Here is a 20278-nt window from a genome sequence, read left to right as displayed (position 1 = left end):
TAGGGGAAGTGTATAAAGCAGCATTTTGTGATTCAACATTAGCAGCTTTCAAAACGACTTTACCACAGAAGTTTCACTATCAACACTGTTTTCCCCTTGTAGCATTAGGTTTAACTTACTAAGAAACATTTTCAAGTCTTCAGCAAAACCTAATTTTCAGAGCCATTTTCCACTGTTCTATATAATAGTGGTTGGGAGTAGTTCTCATTCAGAAAAATTCTAACGTTACATCTATATTTGGAAACTCCCAGGGGTGCCTGGGTGGCTCAGTCAGTCAAATGTCTGACCCTTGATTTTAGCTCAGGTCATGATCTCACAGTTTGCAAGTTCAAGCCCCACAATGGGCTCTGTGCTGACAGTGTAGAGCCTGCTTGGGATTCTCTCTCTTTCTTTCTCCCTCTCTCTCTCAAAAATAAACATTAAAAAAAAAAAAAAAAAAGAACAACAACCTCCCAATGAAACTTTACCAATTCTAACATATTAAACTGCTATTAGAATAAGTCAGGATATTCGCTTCTGTTTCAGAGGAAAATTCATGGGAGCAATAAGGGTTAAATCCATTAGAGCAAATGAAGATCACAGTTGATAACTACTGGTTCAATGACACATAATAAATTCAAATGTTTCCACAAAGTACCGCTCAGGTAATACAATGAACAAGCTTTAAATGCTTTACATTTTCTCAAGCTCTGTAAATTAGTTCAACTAAACTTTTTCAGCTCCACACATATTTCTCCCACAATCAGTTGTAACACATCTTAGTGGAGTCCACTTTGGATTACACTGAAATAATGTTTTCTTGTGTATTCTTTTTAAGAAAATAAAACCACCTTTATTGAGATTTAATTTAACCATTTAAAGTGTATCATTCCAGGGGCGCCTGGGTGGCGCAGTTGGTTAAGCGTCCGACTTCAGCCAGGTCACGATCTCGCGGTCCGGGAGTTCGAGCCCTGTATCGGGCTCTGGGCTGATGGCTCAGAGCCTGGAGCCTGTTTCCGATTCTGTGTCTCCCTCTCTCTCTGCCCCTCCCCCATTCATGCTCTGTCTCTCTCTGTCTCAAAAATAAACGTTAAAAAAAAAAAATTTAAAAAAATAAAAATAAAAATAAAGTGTATCATTCCATTTTGAAAATATTCTTGCCTACAGTTGTTCCACAGAGGCTAATTCTTCAGTCACTTCAAACCTGGCACAGTATCCTTGAATAAGTAACAATTGAGTAGTACTGGTAACATCTGTCAACTAATCAAGAGCCAAGGAAACTACCTGAAATCATTTCCCTTATTTTTTAATTGACTATTGATGTTGCTCCATGTAGGATTTCATTTGAAACCCAGGGTTCCACAATAAAGGCTGAGAACCAATTGACCTATACTGCCTTCACTCCATTAGTTACTTCTGTTTACACTGCTATTAAATTTCATCTATACTTATTCTTCCTTTAAAATATCTCTCACATCAATCTCATTCCATTTCTGGTCTTAATGTCTTGTTCATAAATTCAGATCCTCATTACTTTGCAAGAGTATGATAGTGGCATTCCTAAGAAACCTCATAAAAACAATTGTTGCAATGAGAGAGAAAAAGAAAGATTGGGATTCATTTCAGAAGTTACTTTCAGTAGAAAAAAAAAAACTTAAAAAAATTTTTTTATCATTTATTTATTTTTGAGAGAGAGAGAGAGAGAGAGAGAGAGAGAGCGAGCAGAGAGGGGCAGAGAGGGGCAGAGAGAGAAGGAGACACAGAATCTGAAGCAGGCTCCAGGCTCCAAGCTGTCAGCACAGAGTCCAACGTGGAGCTCAAACCCAGGGACCATGAGATCATGACCTGAGCTGAAGTTGGACGCTTAACTGACTGAGCCACCTAGGCGTCCCAGAGGGGGAAAAAAACAAACAAACAAAAAAAAAACTTTGATAGCTGATTAGTCAATCTAAAACTCAAATACTCCTGACCAAATAAATCCTGATTGTTAAAGAACAATGGCTTCAACTTTCAATTCACCACTGTAATGATTTAATGTAAACTTTGTTTATACACAATATTCAGGAACATATTTATCATTCAAGAACTGTCATCCAAAATGTTAAAATAATGCAAATGTTAACAGCTTAGAAATACAAAATATCACATGAAATACAAAGGGAAAAATGACCAAAACTGCTATTATTCTGCTAGAACAGTCTGTTACCATTGTCTATTTCTTGGCTACAATCTAATTCTTTTTAATATCATAAAAAACCTACACAACATCAGTTAGCCACTGAGAAAATTCTCCTATTAAATAATAGAAGTCTCAACGGTTAAGTGCAGCATCAAGCAATGTTTTTGGTAGGTGGCCTCTACCCCTCCTTGTAACGATAGTTCTCTTCTCCACCCCTGCTTCGCATTTCATCTCCTTAATAACAAACAGCCCCTCAAATATCTCCTAGTCCCTAATCATTTATGCCCATGGCTTTAGCATAAGGAAATCCTGGTATTTTTCACTGAATCCTAACAATTTAAAAGAATACCTTTCAGTTCCAGGTTCCCATGAGTCCATCCTCCATTTCCTCCCAATTCTGGCATTAGAAAAATAAAATGTCTTAACAGGAAGATCTGTCTATAGGTATAAAGCTACCTTCTTAAGACTCTAGAGTTACTGATGATCAGACTTCATGTCCCTCCCCTCTATCCAATGATACATAACTAAAAAGTAGATGAAGCAGGTAAGAACACACCTGACTGAATTTTAAGGATGAAGACCACTCTTCCATTATATAAGCAGAACATGACTATATATGAGAATACTATTGTAGCTTCAAACAATAGCAATATATGCTATTCTTTTGGTGCCAGTATTTATTTTTTCACAATTGCGTCTGTCTTTTTAAATTTTAAATAATCTATAATCTAGTCAGCTTCCCAAGGTAATTAAGAGTTGACTGAATATACTTTCTAGAATAATTAAAAATGCACACTGAAAGTTCTTGCTCAGCAGTTATTCTTTATATGCCCTTAGAAAGTCAAAATCAAACTAGATAATGAAATGTAAGTAAAGAAGAATCAGTTAAGCCTTGGAAAGAATTTACAGATGGATGAAAATATATGGGGAGGGGGAATCAATAAACTTCTAGTTGATTTATTTTCTATGTCCTGTAGAAAATAAAGAGTAGGAAGTATTTCCATCAATGACCAATAATGCAAACAGCATAAAAGCAGCACAGGAGATGGAGCTGAAGAGATAAATTAACTACCTACTACTACATTAGGATGTCAGTCCTATGACATGTTTGCTTCCTAACAGTATCATGAAGTTCATGTGACTCTCTCCAAAAGATCTATAGGAGAGCAAAAAAGTTATAAAATATGTAGAAGCAGTTCCTATTATTGTGGCTGCTTTCAAAGAATGTTAAGACACTTCCATAAAATTCAAATTAAGAGTTAAAAATGATAATAACATTTAAGAACTTGTGAAAATCAGAAACTCTTCAGAGATAACGTCTAAGGAACTTAAAAGTATCCAGGAGGGGTGCCTGGGTGGCTCAAGTCAGTTAAATGTCCAGCTTTGGCTCAGGTCATGATCCCATGGTTCGTGAGTTGAAGCCCCACATCAGGCTCTGTGTTGACAGCTCAGAGCCTGGAGCCTGCTTCCGATTCTGTGTCTCCCTCTCTCTCTGCCTCATATCCATTCTCTCAAAAATAAATAAACATTAGAGGCACCTGGGTGGCTCAGTCAGTTGGGCGTCCGACTTCGGCCCAGGTGATGATCTCACGGTTCGTGGGCTTGAGCCCTGCACCGGGCTCTGTGCTGACAGCTCAGAGCCTGGAGCCTGCTTTGAATTCTGTGTCTCCCTCTCTCTCTGCCCCTTCCCTACTCACACTCTGTCTCTGTCTCTCAAAAATAAATAAACATTGAAAAAAAAATTTTTTAATAAAAAATAAACATTAAAAAGAATTAAAGTATCCAGGAAAATAAGAACAAATAACCTTGATAAGTAAAATCAGATCGCCTTACTCTATATCCTATTTCTTCATCTTTTGTCCAAACCAGACAGTACATTTTGTCAGCCACTCTTCCATCAAAGACCCTAATAAAATATATGAATCCCGAAACTGTCATTAACAGTTGTCAAATGAAAAACTTTTTCAACCAATAATTTTTTTTTTTAATCAGCCAATCCAAACATCTGAAAATGTAACGAATTCTAGATGTGAAAAGCATGAATGTTGGTAATCCACTCAAATGAATTCTGGAATAATAAGTAGTAGTTGTCAAAAAGCTTCAAATACTGAAGGTCTTCAGGTATTTGAATTCAAGGAAGTAACTGTGTATTCTTCCAAAAGAATGTGTACAAGAAACCATCAGATTTAGATTCAACTGTCTTAATGCTTCATCTTCTGTGGAGTATGAAATAATAAGGAGTAGGGGGGAGTCAGGGAAAGACCCATATTAAAGTAACTTATCTTGTTCTAGACTAACCACATTTTCTAAAGTAACTAAAAATGATTTTAAAACAATCAAAACTGAGAAACTGCTGCCCAGAAGTAACTTTCAAAAAATTTAGAAGTTCTATGTGTTAAATGTGGGGAGTCCTTTTTTAGCTCTTTTCCTGAGAATTAGTGCATCCTATACTGTCCAAAAATGAAGAGAATCTTGGGCACCTCAGTGACTCAGTTGATTAAGCATCTGACTCTTGGTTTTAGCTCAGGCCATGATCTCAGGGTTCATGAGATCGAGTCCTGCACCAGGCTCTGCATAGACAGCATGGAGACTGCTTGGGGTTCTCTCTCTACTCTCTCTCTGCCCCTTCCCCACTTGCTCTCTCTCTCAAAGTACATAAATTTAAATATTAAAAACAACAATGAAGAGGATCTAAAGTCCAAAATACATAACTCTGTTTCACTGCAATACTCCATTGGTTTCCAAATTTTGCCTACTTCTCACAACTTGGTCACAAAACTGAAGTAATATTACATTCCTTAAAGCTCAACAATGTTGTTTCATTTGTTTAAAAACCTTTAATACCTGAAAATAAACTTGATTAATACATTTGCAATTATCTGAATAAATTATTCGTTTAGTTCTAAACAGTTAACAAAAAAAGTAACACATTCACTAAATTTCCACTTTTCTTCACAGACCAATAATATACTTCCAACATGGAATTTAAATGCCCTGATATTTTATAATGCTTACAGGATAATAAATTTGTCACTCCTTAGCCTGGCATCAAGATTTGACAATACAGTTCTAAAATCAAGCTTTCTAGTCTTAGCTCTTCACCCCCACTCTACACCATCCCCTTTTCTGCTCTATTCAGAATGGCCACTTACACACTGTCCATCTTGCTTTTGTTTACTCCATATCAGGTGGGACCTGCTCTTACTCCTACATCCACAGACTTCATTTCAGGCAGGCACACCCAGTTACCTGCAAGCTGTAAGGCCAGGTCTGTTGAGTGGCTCTGCTCTTACCCAAACAAAATAAAAACCTCCATGTTTAAAATCAAAAGTTTTTGTCAACACAAAATTTTCTTGGTGCTTGATCTACCCTTTGAATAGCATACTGGTTAAGAGAATGAATTCTGAAGACCTGGACTGTGTTGTTAACCAACCGTGCACACTAAAGCAAGTTACTATTTAATCATTTTGACCCTCAGTTTCCTTACCTGTAAAAAAAAAAAAAGAAAAGAAAAAAAAAAAAGGGAAGAATAGTACCCTCTCTTTGAAGGACTGCTGTGAGGATAAAGTGAGATAACTTATGTACTGTTTAATTCAGTTCTTGGCAGAGAACAGGTACTCAATAAATTTATTTGACATTATTATTAGGGTCATGATCTCAATTCTTAGGAATTTCTAGCTTTTTAACTATCTTAAAGTACCTGCCTCTTTTCGGTTCTTTTAATCTAGCACATTTAGCATACCTAGCAGGACACACTGCTTGTCCTGTTATGTGGCATCTCCAATTGTCCTGATGTCTTTCAAAATGTCTGTCACTCTCTCTGTGTTTCTGAACTTATTATCTGCTTACCTATCTTTGCCTAAACATTCCCAACTTCAATACACCAGATTTTTCTCCTGGTCCTGGCTTCATCATGCTTCTGCTCTACTACCTATAGCTCCCGTGATGACACCTAACTGCCATGTAACATATGGAAAACTCTAACATCTTCCACGAAGCCACCAATCTGAATCCTCACTGGCCTAAACACTTCAAGCACATGTTGTCTGTACTTGCTTGTACAGGACTTGTCAAATTGTGAGTCATCCCACTCACATGTTCACTCATTCAATAATGATACAAATAAAAGAATGAGACTACTTCGAGATTCCCAATTTGTTAAACTAGAGACTGTCAAAACAAACGATAAACTTTTTTTTTTTTTTTTTTAACTACAGACACTATGAACTAACAAAGAACATTTCACATGGATTTGAGGGGAAGGGACTCACATAGACAAACTATACACAATTGAAAACTAGGCAACTTTCATTATACAGCCTCTGGTTCTCCGTATTTTGGTACTAATGCATAATGTTAAAATGGAGTTAATTTTCAGAATGACTTCTCTGAACAAATAAAAAAACTTTAAAAGTATGACATAGTTTTATTTATGTACGTATGTGTGTGTATACACGTGTATATGTGGGTGTATGATTTCTTTTACATCTTTACTGAGATACTTGGTTTTATAGTGTTAAAGCTTTATATGTATTTTATGTGTAATCAAATCTTTTAGTGTGAACTATCAACAGTTTTACAGAGGGAAAAAACCTGGTTTCTGGCTTTGTTAAACCAGAGAAATGTCAGTCACAGCAATCTGTAGTTAGTTCCCTGCTTAATCTTTCTTGGCAGGCTCTGCCCATGCCAGTGCTAGTATCTAGCTTCAGCAATCATAGTGCCAGCAGCAAGTAATGCAGGCAACATCCTCAGTAGCAAAAACAGTATTCAGTTCCTTCATATCCACAAACAAGAGTTAAACTCTAACTAGGTCTGTAACATTTTCCTTTAATGAGACCTCTCTCTATTATAGCTAATAAACTACAGATTGGGGATTCAAATAAGAGAAAAAAATTGTATGTTTTATTAATAACTGAACTATAATGAAGGAAGTACAAAGTGTTGAGTTAATTTAGTCAAGGGTGAATCAACATTCTTACTCCACCCCACTAGCCCAACTGGTTTTTAAAAAAAGAAAATGCTATCGTTCAGCCTTTTAACATGGTTGCGAATAAAAGTCAGAGTCAAAAGGAAAAGCAGCTCAACATGTTTCAGGTGTAAAGAGTGCTAACTTAGGTGACAGGTTTTCCAGGTTCTTATGTTTCATATATACAATTGTATGTATGAAGAACTAAAGCTTTAAAAAAGCTTTTTCTTAATGTTTATTTTTAAGAGAGAGACGGACACAGTGTGAGCGGGGGAGGGGCAGAGAGAGAGGGAGACAGAATCTGAAGCTGGCTCCAGGCGGAGAGCTGTCAACACAGAGCCCAAAGTGAGGCTCGAACTCACAAACTCATGACCACTATCTGAGCCAAAGTCGGACACTTGACCAACCGAGCCACCCAGGCGCCCCCCCAAAGCCTTAAAAAAAAAAAAGGAAAAGAAACTAATGAAAATGCTTACCTCTGAATGATTTGGTTTATTTTCAAAATCCTTTTTATTTTAGGGAGGAAGAACATTCTATAAAAACTTCCCCACATACAAAAATGGCTCCTGACATCTTACTAATGAGATAAAAATAAATTATGAAAACTGCCATACTATCAAAATAACCATGATTTGCTAAAACAGGCAGAATATCAAGATAGGTATTCTGTGGTTTACTATTTATTGGAATTTAGAGAACTAATACAAAATTAAAATAAAATATTGAGGGGCAGCTGGGTGGTTCAGTCAGTTAAGCATCCGACTTGATTTCAGCTCAGTCATGATATCTCACGGTTCGTGAGATCCAGCTCTGCATCAGGCTCTGCACTACAGCATGGAGCCTGCTTGGGATTCATATTCATTCTCTCTCTCCCCCTCTCCCCCTCCCAAAACAAATAAAATAAAATAAAATATTGAAAATTATATTAAGTTCTTTACACCTCAAACCCATACCCCCTTCTCCATGGCAGTAAGACTGCCACTTCCTTAGAGTAAAAGTGTGACAAGGTGCCTAGAGAAGAACATAACTGGATATATGTTATTTGAAAATTTAGTCTATATATGCATTTGAAAATGCAAAGGAAAAGACACCATAGATAAAATAAAAGTACATGATGACATCGTAAATCTGCCAGTGATAATGAATGCTTAACTTTGGTATGTACGTGACCCTAAACAAAATGATCAATTAAGATGTTTATGTTCAATCTTGGCTTCAAGTCCACACCTTCTCTCCCATATTCCCAAACATACCGTAAGCAAAGGGCCTAGAACACATTCACAAAGAAGATAGAAATCTCCCATAAATGCCAAAAATAGCAGTCCCAAGAATATTTGCCCTTTTCAATGCTTTAGGCTACAGCTTTAACCAGAATTTCATGGATCAGCCTCTAGATGAAACAGTACTCCCCCTAAAAATGATATTTCATAGGTTAAGCCACATTCTGGAAACATTATTAAGTGATAACCTGTCCAAGCTGAGTTTTACAATTTTCTATTTGAAAAGCAAATCAAGCTTTTGGTTTTTAAAAGCAACAGATTTCTTGATTGGTGACAAAAGCAGTCAAGCAGGTAATGATTTTCAATCGTGTTGCAAACAGAGCAGAGTACAGGCTTGGAGGCTGGGAAAGCTAGAGGAGTCAGTAGAATGAGGCCTAGAGGACTGAGGGAGACCATAAGGAAAACTGAGCCTGTAGGAACTAGCAGTTCTTCTCATGACATGACCTTTGAGGATCAGTTGATAAATGACTCATTACCTTCTAGACAATTTAAAAATGGATAAAAATACACAAAATTTCTTTACTGCCATAGCTACTTCGATGCATTCTTCTAAATTAAGAACCTAGAGAGAGAAAGCCTTGACATGGGCAAACTTTAGGGCACTGCCCCCCTCTCCAAAACTAAAAGCCATTTAAAACATGAAAGAAGAACAGTAAGGATAGAATAATACATGTTGGAGAACATATTTGTGGTTCTAAATATATATTCCCAGATAGGTATAGCTTACAGGTATCTCGATTACAAGACAAAAATACCTTACTGTCTTCAGAAAGAGTCCATAAAAAGAACCAAGAAAATGAAGAAGGAAAAGCAATTCCCTTTTTGTCAGTTCCATCTGGGGGGTTGAGGTGGGGTGAACAGTGAAGCAAACTGAGTCTCTCTTCAAAAGAAACTTTTCGGGGCGCCTGGGTGGCGCAGTCGGTTAAGCGTCCGACTTCAGCCAGGTTGCGATCTCGCGGTCCATGAGTTCGAGCCCCGCGTCAGGCTCTGGGCTGATGGCTCGGAGCCTGGAGCCTGTTTCCGATTCTGTGTCTCCCTCTCTCTCTGCCCCTCCCCCGTTCATGCTCTGTCTCTCTCTGTCCCAAAAATAAATAAAAAACGTTGAAAAAAAAATTAAAAAAAAAAAAATAGAAACTTTTCTCTGTTAAGGAACCATAGTTACTGGTTTGCTCTGGTTGTTCCTCTCAATTTCTTATCTTTTTCTAACTGTATACTCTATAACATGAGAACCCCAGCCTTTGCTTCCGTCCTTTTTAGATATTACTAAATATCTTAGGAAGATATTTACTAAATAACTTAGGAAGGCTAAGCTGTAAGTGGCTTAGTGGCATAGCAAGAAAAACTCAAAACAGTCCAAAGATATTGTTCTGCTTCTAGTCCCATTCTGCAGTTAAGTGATTTCACATGTATATCTGGAGTCACAGAGTTAAGTTGGAATCTTAGCTCCATCATATATTTACCAGATTATATAAATTTAGAAAAATTTCTTAACTTCTTCTGTGTGCTTCATCTTACTTCCTCAACAAAAAACGTGGACAGTAATAGCTCCTCTTTCAAGATTAATGTGAGAACTAAATGAGCTACTTAACAAAATATTTATTAGCACAATATCTGATCTTAGTAAATTATCAATAAATATTAACTACCCATTATAACCTGTTTAAATCCAAGATACCCTTCCTGGCCTACCACAGTTGTTTTTCCAGTGAGATTACAGAGTTGTGACCAGCACATTAAAGAAAAATTTACTAGAACAGAACAGAAAATAGCAGAGTGCAGTAACAGAAAGTACTGTTTCAAAAATCTTTTTGTCAGATACACACACACACACACACACACACACACACACACACACACACACACTCCCCTCTCTCCCCCCACCCCCTCTCTCTCAACTGAGCCTCCTGCAGTTTTTCTGTGTTCCCTTCCCTACATACCCTTAATAGCTAACACATCTGACTCTTGCTCAAGGGCACAACAGCATGTTGTATAAAACTCTACAACACTTCTCACACTGTGCTTGTTTATATGTATGTCTCTCCCATTAGAATATAAATTTCATGGAAACTACCTTACATTGCCTGTGTATTTCTGATACCTGAAAAATACTGAAGGCTCAGTAAATTTTTGTTGAATGAATGAGTAAATCATCAAAACCTAATAGGTATTAAGAACATACAAAATTATTTAAGCAGTTTGTCATTACCTGATCAGGTTTTATTACTGTACAGAAATATAAATTTGGCTACAAGTTGCATAAAATCAATAAAGTTGTTCTTTCTCCCAAAGTGCCTATTACACTCCCTTCCATCTGGAAGTGATGAATACATGTTTACTTAAGAAACTGAAATGGATGTTGTGCATAATGATCTCTGAAAAGTAGAACTTTAAAGTATATACATGTGCTGCACAGTTGGAAGTTTTATTTAAGGAGACCGGCCACATTCATGCTTCTTTGTTAGGGGCAAAAAGAAAGGGCAGTTATTAGGCAGAAGAAGTTGCTTCTTTTATATGACAAACTGTCCAGGATGCCCTTTCATAGGTACTACAGGTACCTTGAGAAAACATCGAAATAATAACACTGGGCAGATACTTGCTTAATTACTTAATATAGAAAAATATGAAGAACATTATTATTTTCAATATTCATATATCACCATCATTCCCAAATCTGTTTAAATGTAAGAATCCAAGTGATACCAATTCACCAACCCTGCTTTTGTTCCATCACAAAAAGGCAAAACACTAGAAATAAATTCTAAAGAAACACTTTTCACCATGCTTATAGACATCAAAGTCAAAAGCTAACAGTCTACTAAGTTAAGGTTATATATAAAACTTGGTTTTACATTTGTCAAAAAATAAAATAAAATAAAATAAAATAAAATAAAATAAAATAAAATAAAATAAAATAAAATAAAATAAAAGCAAATAAACACCTGCTCTAAAATAAGACTTAACTTTTTAAGGTATGGGTTCCTTTATAAGTGATCTGAAATATTTGTTTCTAAATCATTAACAACTTAGCCCAAAAAAACTGGAAGTCTCCAATTTATTAGGATTACAACTCTCTCGACACAGTAAGCTATATACATGAACTAGTAAGGGAAAAAAAGTGTGGTATCTTAGGGCTCAGGCATTTTGCTTCTTGCCACTAATTAATATGAACGATAATTACCTAACCCTAAACTTTTGAAACATCTTAGGAAAAAGCTACTTCACAAAAATCTTCTTACATCCTTTTAAATATATTTTATTATGAAATTCTATTTCAAAGTAATTTATTGGGCTTGGACATTAAAGCCAAGTCTTAACAGTTAAGATTGATTTATTGAAAGGAAAAATCTAAACTATGATACACACTCTTAAGAAACAAAACTGATGAAAAGTGGCAAGCAGTTGCTATCTGTTAAAAATTTTTCCCCATATTTGGAATGATAAACTTAATGACCCTAAGAAGGGTGGCAACACTCACCAGTATGAATCTTCTCATGTCTCTGTAGCAGGTACTTCTGTATGAAACGCATGTCACATTGACTACATTGAAATGGTTTTTCACCTTAAAATAATTTCACATCCACAAATTAGTTACTGGATAAAACACAGTTCATAGTTACTATTTCTGAGGAAAGATAAATCTTGAAAGCCCAAATTCTTGAAAATTCCAAATTATCCATAAAATATTTTTATACTATTCATTAATTTAACAGAATTTTATTTCCTCAATTTTCCCCCCACAATTAGAAAATACACATTCTCACAATCATAGAAAGATGAGATCAAATCTGCTCTATATCTGAAAAAAAGGAAAAGGAAAGGAAAGGGAGAGAGAGAAGGAAAGGAAAAGGAAAAGAAGAAAGAGAGGGAAGGAGAAAACAATCGAAAAATCAGAAGACTAGAAAAGAACTTTACAGGTTATCTACGGTATCTTAAACATCTCTTCTTCCTTTTTATCCAAAAGAAGATCCACCCACCTTGTTCTCTGTGGCTAACTATCACTTTACGCCCTTTCAATTATTTTCTCCAGGACTTTGGGAACTTTCAAACATCTTTTTCCTTTTTTTTTTTTAATCTTGTCTCTTCAATCATTCCTTCTCTGCTGGAACCTTTCCTAGTAAGTGTTCTTCAGGTCTGTCCTTTGCAAACAAACTTTCCAGAAATCCTGAAACACTCCAACCTTATTACTTTCTCTCATTCCTTTTCACCATTTCTTCTTAATAGAATAGTTTACCCCATGTTTCAAATCCTCCACCACCCACTTGTGCTTTAACCCTTATACTCTGCTTTCTTAAAAGCTACTCGTGCTCTCTTCGCTATTTATTCTAACAGCTCTTCTTCAGTTCTCTATTCCTCTCTATCCTCTATGAAGGTTGTGCCATTGCTGATTATACCCTCCTTGGAACTGTCTCTTCTTTTAGCTTCTGGGATACTGTAATTTCCTAGTTCATCAAACGTACCTTACTACTCTATCTTCCCACCCCATATCCTTTAATTTAACCTACGTGTCCAGTGTGTTTCCCCAAGGATCTGTGATTAGTCTTTAGTTCTGCTCTCTATAATGTCATGTTCTGAATTATCATTTTTTAATATCTGATTCCCAAATTCATATTTCAAACTCCATCTGGATGTCTTGCAGAGAAAAATAAATGTTGATAGGCTTTTAATAATACATTCTTTAACAGTTTCTCTAACTGAAAAGAACACATTAAGCCAGATAAGTGTTTAATTATATTATATATAATTATATTATAATTATAATTAATTAATTATGCACATTCGTGCCCATTGTTTTCTCATTTAAAGTTTTCCTGGTTTCCTTCTGATATTCTGGCCTATGAAATCTCTGATTTGAAATAAATACCTGGTTAGTTACAGTCTTAGAAATGAATGACATTTACACAAAGATGAAAATAGTAAAGATAATAATCTCTTAATGGCCATAGGCCCATTTTAATTCAAGAAATACCTGTATGAATGAACACATGTCTCTGTAAGTGATAGTTCGTTCTAAAGGCAGCATTGCAGTGCTCACAAACGTGAGATTTAGGGGTTTTCAAACCAAGTGATCCATCCTCATTTATTGTAAGGATCTAGTTAAAAACAAAAAAAGATAAAAACAAAAGAAGTCTTAAAAACATAATACTCACAAAGGTAACGCTTTTAATTTTTTTATTTGTTTTTTAAGTGTTTAATTATTTTTGAGAGACAGAGCATGAATGGGGGAGGAGCAGAGAGAGAAAGAGACACAGAATCCAAAGCAGGCTCCAGGCTCTTGGCTCTGAGCTGTCAGCACAGAACCTGATGCAGGGCTCAAACCCACGAACTGTGAGATCAAGACCTGAGTCAGAGTCCGATGCTTAACCAACTGAGCCACCCAGGCGCCCCAAGGTAATGCCTTTTAATGCAAACAATGGTCACCAGAAATCATGACATTTTTCCCCCAAACTTGAAAAGGTTATTAGAATAATGTTATCACTAATTGTAGGAAGGTACAATGTGACTCAGAATGGTAAAAATTATTAGTAAAACCTTGGAACTTGGTTAAATAAGATCTCAGCACTCTGTCCCTTCTCCAAAGCTGATGTCTAACAGAGTCCCTAAGTGCTCTCTGCTAGGGTGAGTATAACTTTATTTTCAATTTCAAACTGTCACAAACATAGGACAAAAGTTTTATGTTTTAGATACATATGGCATAAATATCAATCAGCATAGGACTGGTTAAATAAATCATGGAAAATGAATACAATTTAATGTTATGTGGTTGTAACATAAAATGAGAAAACTCTATAAGGAAAAAGCTCCAGGATTTATTAAGTAAAATATTCAAGGTTTAGAATTTTGTACACAATTCTGCATATTTTTGTATATAAAAAAGTACATACAAGGATATATATTTGTATATGCATAATATTTAAGAAGGGTACACATAAAACATGTATAGAAGCCTTGGTTGTGATGGCGGGAACTTGGCAGAGAGGAGATAAAGTGGGAGGGGGACTCTACACTGTTTATACTTAAACGCTTTTCTGAACTATGTTGCATTCCCCCTCCCCCCCTTTTTTAAAGAAAAGAAAAAGAGCAATCTAAGTTTTCAAGTCATCCAGCATAGAATTTCGAGTCTGGTTCAGTCTAGGATGTCTACGGTTATTTATTCTAAGACTACTAAGCTACTGTTGGGCACATTCCTAAAAACATTTATTGGATAAATAAATCAGAATGGCTATGGAGAAGGAAGATGGGTGACAAAGAAATCAACCTTATCTTCCTGGGCTTCATGAGGTTGAGACTATTATGGGCCTGGTTTGGGCAGGGCCAGAGAGCAGCTCACCTTTGGGTTTCATGTATTCCAATTTATCAATCATTTGTTCCACATGCAACATTAAACTGACTCATCGGACACACAGCAGAGTAAAAATAAATAACCTTTTTTTTTTTTCATTATTGAGGAGAGAAGAAATGAGATAGCAGAATATGATGTGAAGATAACAAAGAAAACTAGTAGGAGATCAGATCAGGAGAAGCACAGCAAGTAAGAGGGAAACAATACTGGAGGTGGGGGCATATAGAGTGGGAACTATGAAACTGTGTCCCACATAGGGTACAACAATCTATGTGACATCTTAGGAAATACAAAGGCCTGCGGAAACTGATTAGGGCCTGTAAACACAGCTATGACCCTTTCTCAAACCTAGAAAACAGGAGAGGTAAGAGGGGAAAGGCTTTAATTTTTTAAAACATTTTTTTACTTTAAATTCAGGAAGACAACTCAGCCTGTACTGTATGTAAATCAATGGTAATTATCATGCAAATTACACAGGATATTTGGGTTCTGGGCAAACTGCCAATGTGGTCAACAAAGCTTCAAAGTCTTATGCACCAGAGTCATAAAGAGAAACATTTGGCACAAAAATGGAAGTGGGTGTCACAGCTTCCTGATGAGAGTCAGTGAGAAGAGAAAGCTTCATCTCTGGCCAGTTTAAAATTTTTTGACCCCTCCAAGTCACAAAATAATATGCAAGTTAACACTGGGCAAAACAAACCAAAACAAAAACAAAAAAAACCCCACACAAAATCTTTTAAAACAAGATTCAAAATATCTCGAACATAAAATAAATAACAAAAAGATGTTAAGCACTTTATATAAAACATAACCAAAAACAAGATAGCACCAGGTATTTTTCCACATATGTTGATAACAAATACAAAGATCCAAGTGCTAAAACCCATGGCAGCTCAATAGCTTTCTGTGGCATAGCAACTGCAAGGAAAGGCTCTGTAAGGAACCAATCTGGCCCAAGTTACTTAATGTGAAACGGATGTCATCCCTGACTGTACAAAGCCCTTTTATGAAGAGTTAAGGAGTCCCAGGTCATTGTTTTCTGGCATTGGAGGTAGTGCTGCCTTTTATTAAGGTGGATTTTATGGATGAAACAGCTAACACTGACTTGTGAATAAGAAGACTGAAAAATCTAGCATATTTTTAAATTCAAAGACAAATTCTTGGACATTTTATATTTAAATTTTTTTCTTTTTTTAGGCCAGAATAACAAACATATTTGTATAAAAGATACTGAGTAAAATTCATCTTGCCTCAGAACTCCAGTGGCTCTTCCAATTTGTAATCTGTTTTAAATAAAACCATGTAAGGGGCGCCTGGGTGGCACAGTCGGTTAAGCGGCCGACTTCAGCCAGGTCACGATCTCGCGGTCCGTGAGTTCGAGCCCCGCGTCGGGCTCTGGGCTGACGGCTCGGAGCCTGGAGCCTGTTTCCGATTCTGTGTCTCCCTCTCTCTCTGCCCCTCCCCCGTTCATGCTCTGTCTCTCTCTGTCCCAAAAATAAATAAACGTTGAAAAAAAAAATTTTTTTTTTTTAAAATAAATAAATAAAACCATGTAATTTTGTTGTTTTACTCATCACTATAGCCCCAGTATCCAAAATGGTGTCTGGAACATAGTGAGACTATAAATGTCTAATGACGTGGCTACCTGCTACCCATATGAAACATCCTCACAGCTCACCACTTTATTCTTTTTAAAAATTTCTGCCAAAAGTGATGCCTTTCAATTTTTCAAAGTTACTGAACAGCGCCAGAGAGGTGGGTATGCCAAGAACAAAAGTCCCTTAGTGAAAAGAAATGGCACATTAATATACGAAAAATTTTCTTCCTTGGTATAAATGTGGCTTCTGTTATTGTTCACAATCTTTCAAGATCTTTTCGTAGAAGGCGATCTACCAGTTAAATGTGTCTGCCTTAGAGATTAGCAGTCCCATTTGCTACTAACCCAGTACCATAAAATATATTTGCTTTTCTTTTCCCCCTCAACATATGAACACGATTACAGCCAAAGATTTTAGATTTCAAGGTGTAAGTCCTAAAATGCCTCCTATAATATCGCCACATGCTTTATCGTGCTTCCTGTCACTCCCGCTTTTGGAGAAATATGGCATATTATACGGACCAAGCAACTGGGCTTTATCATGAATAGAGAAATTAGTAAGAGTCCAAACAATACTCAACATATTTGATTTTCTTAGCTGTTTATAAATTTAAGAGAGAATTTCTCAGTAAAAAATTTCAAAACTGAATGGAACTCCTCAATTAATCCACTCTCTCAATCTCATGGTCCATTAGTAGATATAGACACCCCTCACTGAAAAAAAGTTTTACTGTCCGAAAAGACAGACATGATTTTCTCCATTCTCTATCTGCTACGTACTATTAACAGTATTAAGGCATATTTTAAGCTAATGATTGTAAATTTTATCATACATTCTTTTTTTTTTAAATGTTTATTTTTGAAAGAGAGAGCAAGTGAGAGAGCAGGGGAAGGACAGCAAATCCCAAGCAGGCTCCATGCTGTCTGCACAGAGCCTGATGCAGGGCTTGAAACCACAAAACAAATCTTGAGATCATGACTTGAGCCCTGAGCTACCCAGGTGCCCCATCATACATTCTTAAATCAATGTAAACCATCTTCTACACCAACAAAAACCAAAAGACAACGTAGAGGTGATAGTTTAAGTTTCTCATCTGTTGTGAGTCAGTTCACTGCAAATGGGGGTGGAGAATGAGATCTTCTAAAATTCTCTTTATTCTGGGATGCCTGGGTGGTTCAGTTGGTTAGGCGTCTGACTTCGGCTCAGGTCATGATCTCATGTCTCATGAGTTTGAGCCCCACATCAGGCTCTGTGCTGACAGCTCGGAGCCTGGAGCCTACTTTCGACTCTGTGTGTGTCTCTCTCTGTCCCTACCTTGCTCACACTCCCTCTCAAAAATAAAACAGAACATTAAAAGTAATAAATTAATTAATTAAAAAATCTCTTTATTCTTCAAATCCTATTAGAAATAAAAGAATAGTGCAATTTCAAAGACATACGACAAAATAACACAGCAATAACCACCACAACATCTTGACCATCCTGGTTATCTCTGATATCCCACCCTCACACTGTCACTTTGATTCTTCAGATTTTTACTATCTCTCCATACTAGATTTTATATATTACAAATTTCATTTTAAAATGAAAAGCTTTTCAGGCCATGTCATGGGATCAAGCCCTGTGTCAGGATTCATACTGAGTATGGAGTCTGCTTAAGATTCTCTCTTTCGGGGCGGCACCTGGGTGGCTCAGTTAAACATCCAACTTCAGCTCAGATCATGATCTCACGGTCCATGAGTTTGAGCCCCGAATTGGCATCACTGCTGTCAGCACAGAACCAGCTTTGGATCCTCTGTCCCCCGCCCCGCCCCTTCCCTGCTCTCTCTCTCAAAAATAACATTAAAAAAAAAAAAAAAAAGATTCTCTTTCTCTAAAATAAAAAAATAAACAATAATTTAAAATGACAAGCTTCTGATAGTGCCAGAACATGAAATTCACTATCTTGTAAGCATGGTACAATAACTAATGTTCAGCATAATAACCATGAGTTTTAGAAAGAGTCATTTCTCTCAGGTTTCCTAAATACTAGGCAAAAAAAAATGTGCAATAGTTTTTAAAGAAAGGTTTACATCAAAATATTTTTTAAAGTTAGGGGGGTTTGGTTTTATGCGAAAATTATTTATCCAGAATACGGAACTCCCTGGGAAATGAGAGAAATAAAATATTAATACTTCTTTTACTAATGTTCCTCTTCATTTTTCTCTTAAATACTATTCTGTACTTCTATTCCTGGTCTTATAAGCAGTTCTTCAGCTTCAACACCACTTCTTCCACAATCAAGTTAACGCGTAGGAGAAAGTATGACAAATGCCTGGTAATATCTATTTCTCTGTCCCCTTTAATTAAGTTTTCTCAATTTTATATAATTTAAGATCTTTTTGATACCAAAATCACAAATCTTTTCTGGGAACCAATGGTTTATAATAAATTGCTGAGAAAGGATTCTCTATATTTACAATCTATGTGATTTGTGGAATATTCTATGCTTTCTGAGTTCAACATAACTTTGAATAATCAATTTCTACGCAGACCACCTAAAGTATTGTAACAAACATAGTTCCCTTCTTCAGCACTTGGTAAGAGATTCTGGCATATAATAGGCAACCAAATTGTTTGCTGAGAGAATGAATGAAAAAGGAGATACATTTCAGAATAAAGAAGCAATTAAAAGTACTCTGCTCTATCTCATTCAATTACTAAGACATTTGAAAAGACCTATAAAATGTATACAATACTGAATTAAGATAATATTGTTATATTTTACTGAAAAAGATTCTTAGGGGCAGCTGGGTGGCTTAGTCCATTAAGTTTCCAATCTTGATTTCAGCTCAGGTCATAATCTCACAATTCGTGTGTTAGAGCCCCACTTTGGGCACAGCACAGAGCCTGCTTGGGATTCTGTCTCCCTCTCTATGTGCCCCAACCACCTTTGTGCTCTCCCTCTCAAAAACAAATAAATAGGGGTGCCTGGGTGGCTCAGTCAGTTAAGTACTTGACTCTTGATTTTGGCTCAGGTCATGATCTCACGGTTTCATGGGTTTAAGCCCCACGTTGGGCTCTGTGCACTGACCAGGTGTAATCTGCTTGAGATTCTCCCTCTCTCCGTGTCCCTCCCCTGCTCTCACTCGCTTTCAAAATAAACGTCAAAAAAATTTTTTTTAATTAAGATTTTTAGAGTTCATTGATGTTAACTCAATAATCCTCATAAAAACTTTGTGGTGTGAAATGTTACTTCCTGATTCACATAACAAGTCAGTATCAAAGTAATATCTCATTTGTTCAGAAACTTCTAGTATTAAGACTTGAGATTCCCAAGCTTAAACATAAATCACAATTGCCTTGGACTCTTTTAAAGTACAAATGGGAAGCCCCACAACAAGAATCCCCAGGGATGAGGCCTGGGTATTTAAACCTGGAAAAGCCAGGGCAGGGTGCCTGGGTGGCTCAGCTGGGTGAGCATCCGACTCTTGGTTTCAGCTCAGGTCATGATCTCAGTTTGTAAATTCAAGCCCCACAACAGGCTCTGTGCTAACAGTGTGGAGCCTGCTTAGGATCTCTCTCTCCCTCTCTCTCTACCCCTCCCCCACTGTCTCTCAAAATAAATAAATAAACTTAAGAAAAACATTTTTAACTGGAAAAGCCCTATAGGGGATTCTAATGACAGCCAGGAGGACACCCACTAACATGAAGGTACTGAGAATGAATTAAGTTTACTAAGACTTTTCACACATTTCTAATAACTTCAGTTCTCCGTAGTCCTAATCCACAACAAAACAGAAAGAGATTCAAAGGGGCAATGGAACTAAGTATAGCAATGTAAAAATGAATAGCATGTCATTAAAAAAAATGAGACAATGAGCAAGTATAAGCAGTCAAAAAATACTTAAAGTCTACCAGCCAGGAGTTTTCAGGGTAAGGGGGAAAAAGCCCTAA

The 20278-nt window shown here is 36.5% G+C and overlaps 1 protein-coding gene across 5 annotated transcripts in view; it reads right to left on the bottom strand.

Moving 5' to 3' along the window:
• ZNF148 (zinc finger protein 148) overlaps positions 1–20278 on the bottom strand; it is a 127094-nt gene that overhangs the window by 22985 nt on the left and 83831 nt on the right. For all 5 annotated transcript variants that reach the window (XM_047874258.1, XM_047874259.1, XM_047874261.1 and 2 more), the window contains 2 exons: positions 13371–13494; positions 11880–11963 (listed from right to left, as the gene is read on the bottom strand). In XM_047874258.1, coding sequence (XP_047730214.1) covers positions 11880–11963; positions 13371–13494 — 208 coding nt within the window. The remainder of the gene's footprint in view (positions 1–11879; positions 11964–13370; positions 13495–20278) is intronic.

Source organism: Prionailurus viverrinus, chromosome C2, assembly GCF_022837055.1.
Source record: "Prionailurus viverrinus isolate Anna chromosome C2, UM_Priviv_1.0, whole genome shotgun sequence".
NCBI classification, from domain to species: Eukaryota; Metazoa; Chordata; class Mammalia; order Carnivora; family Felidae; genus Prionailurus; species Prionailurus viverrinus.
Note: the sequence above shows the minus strand (reverse complement) of the source record. Positions and strands in the feature narration are given on the sequence as shown.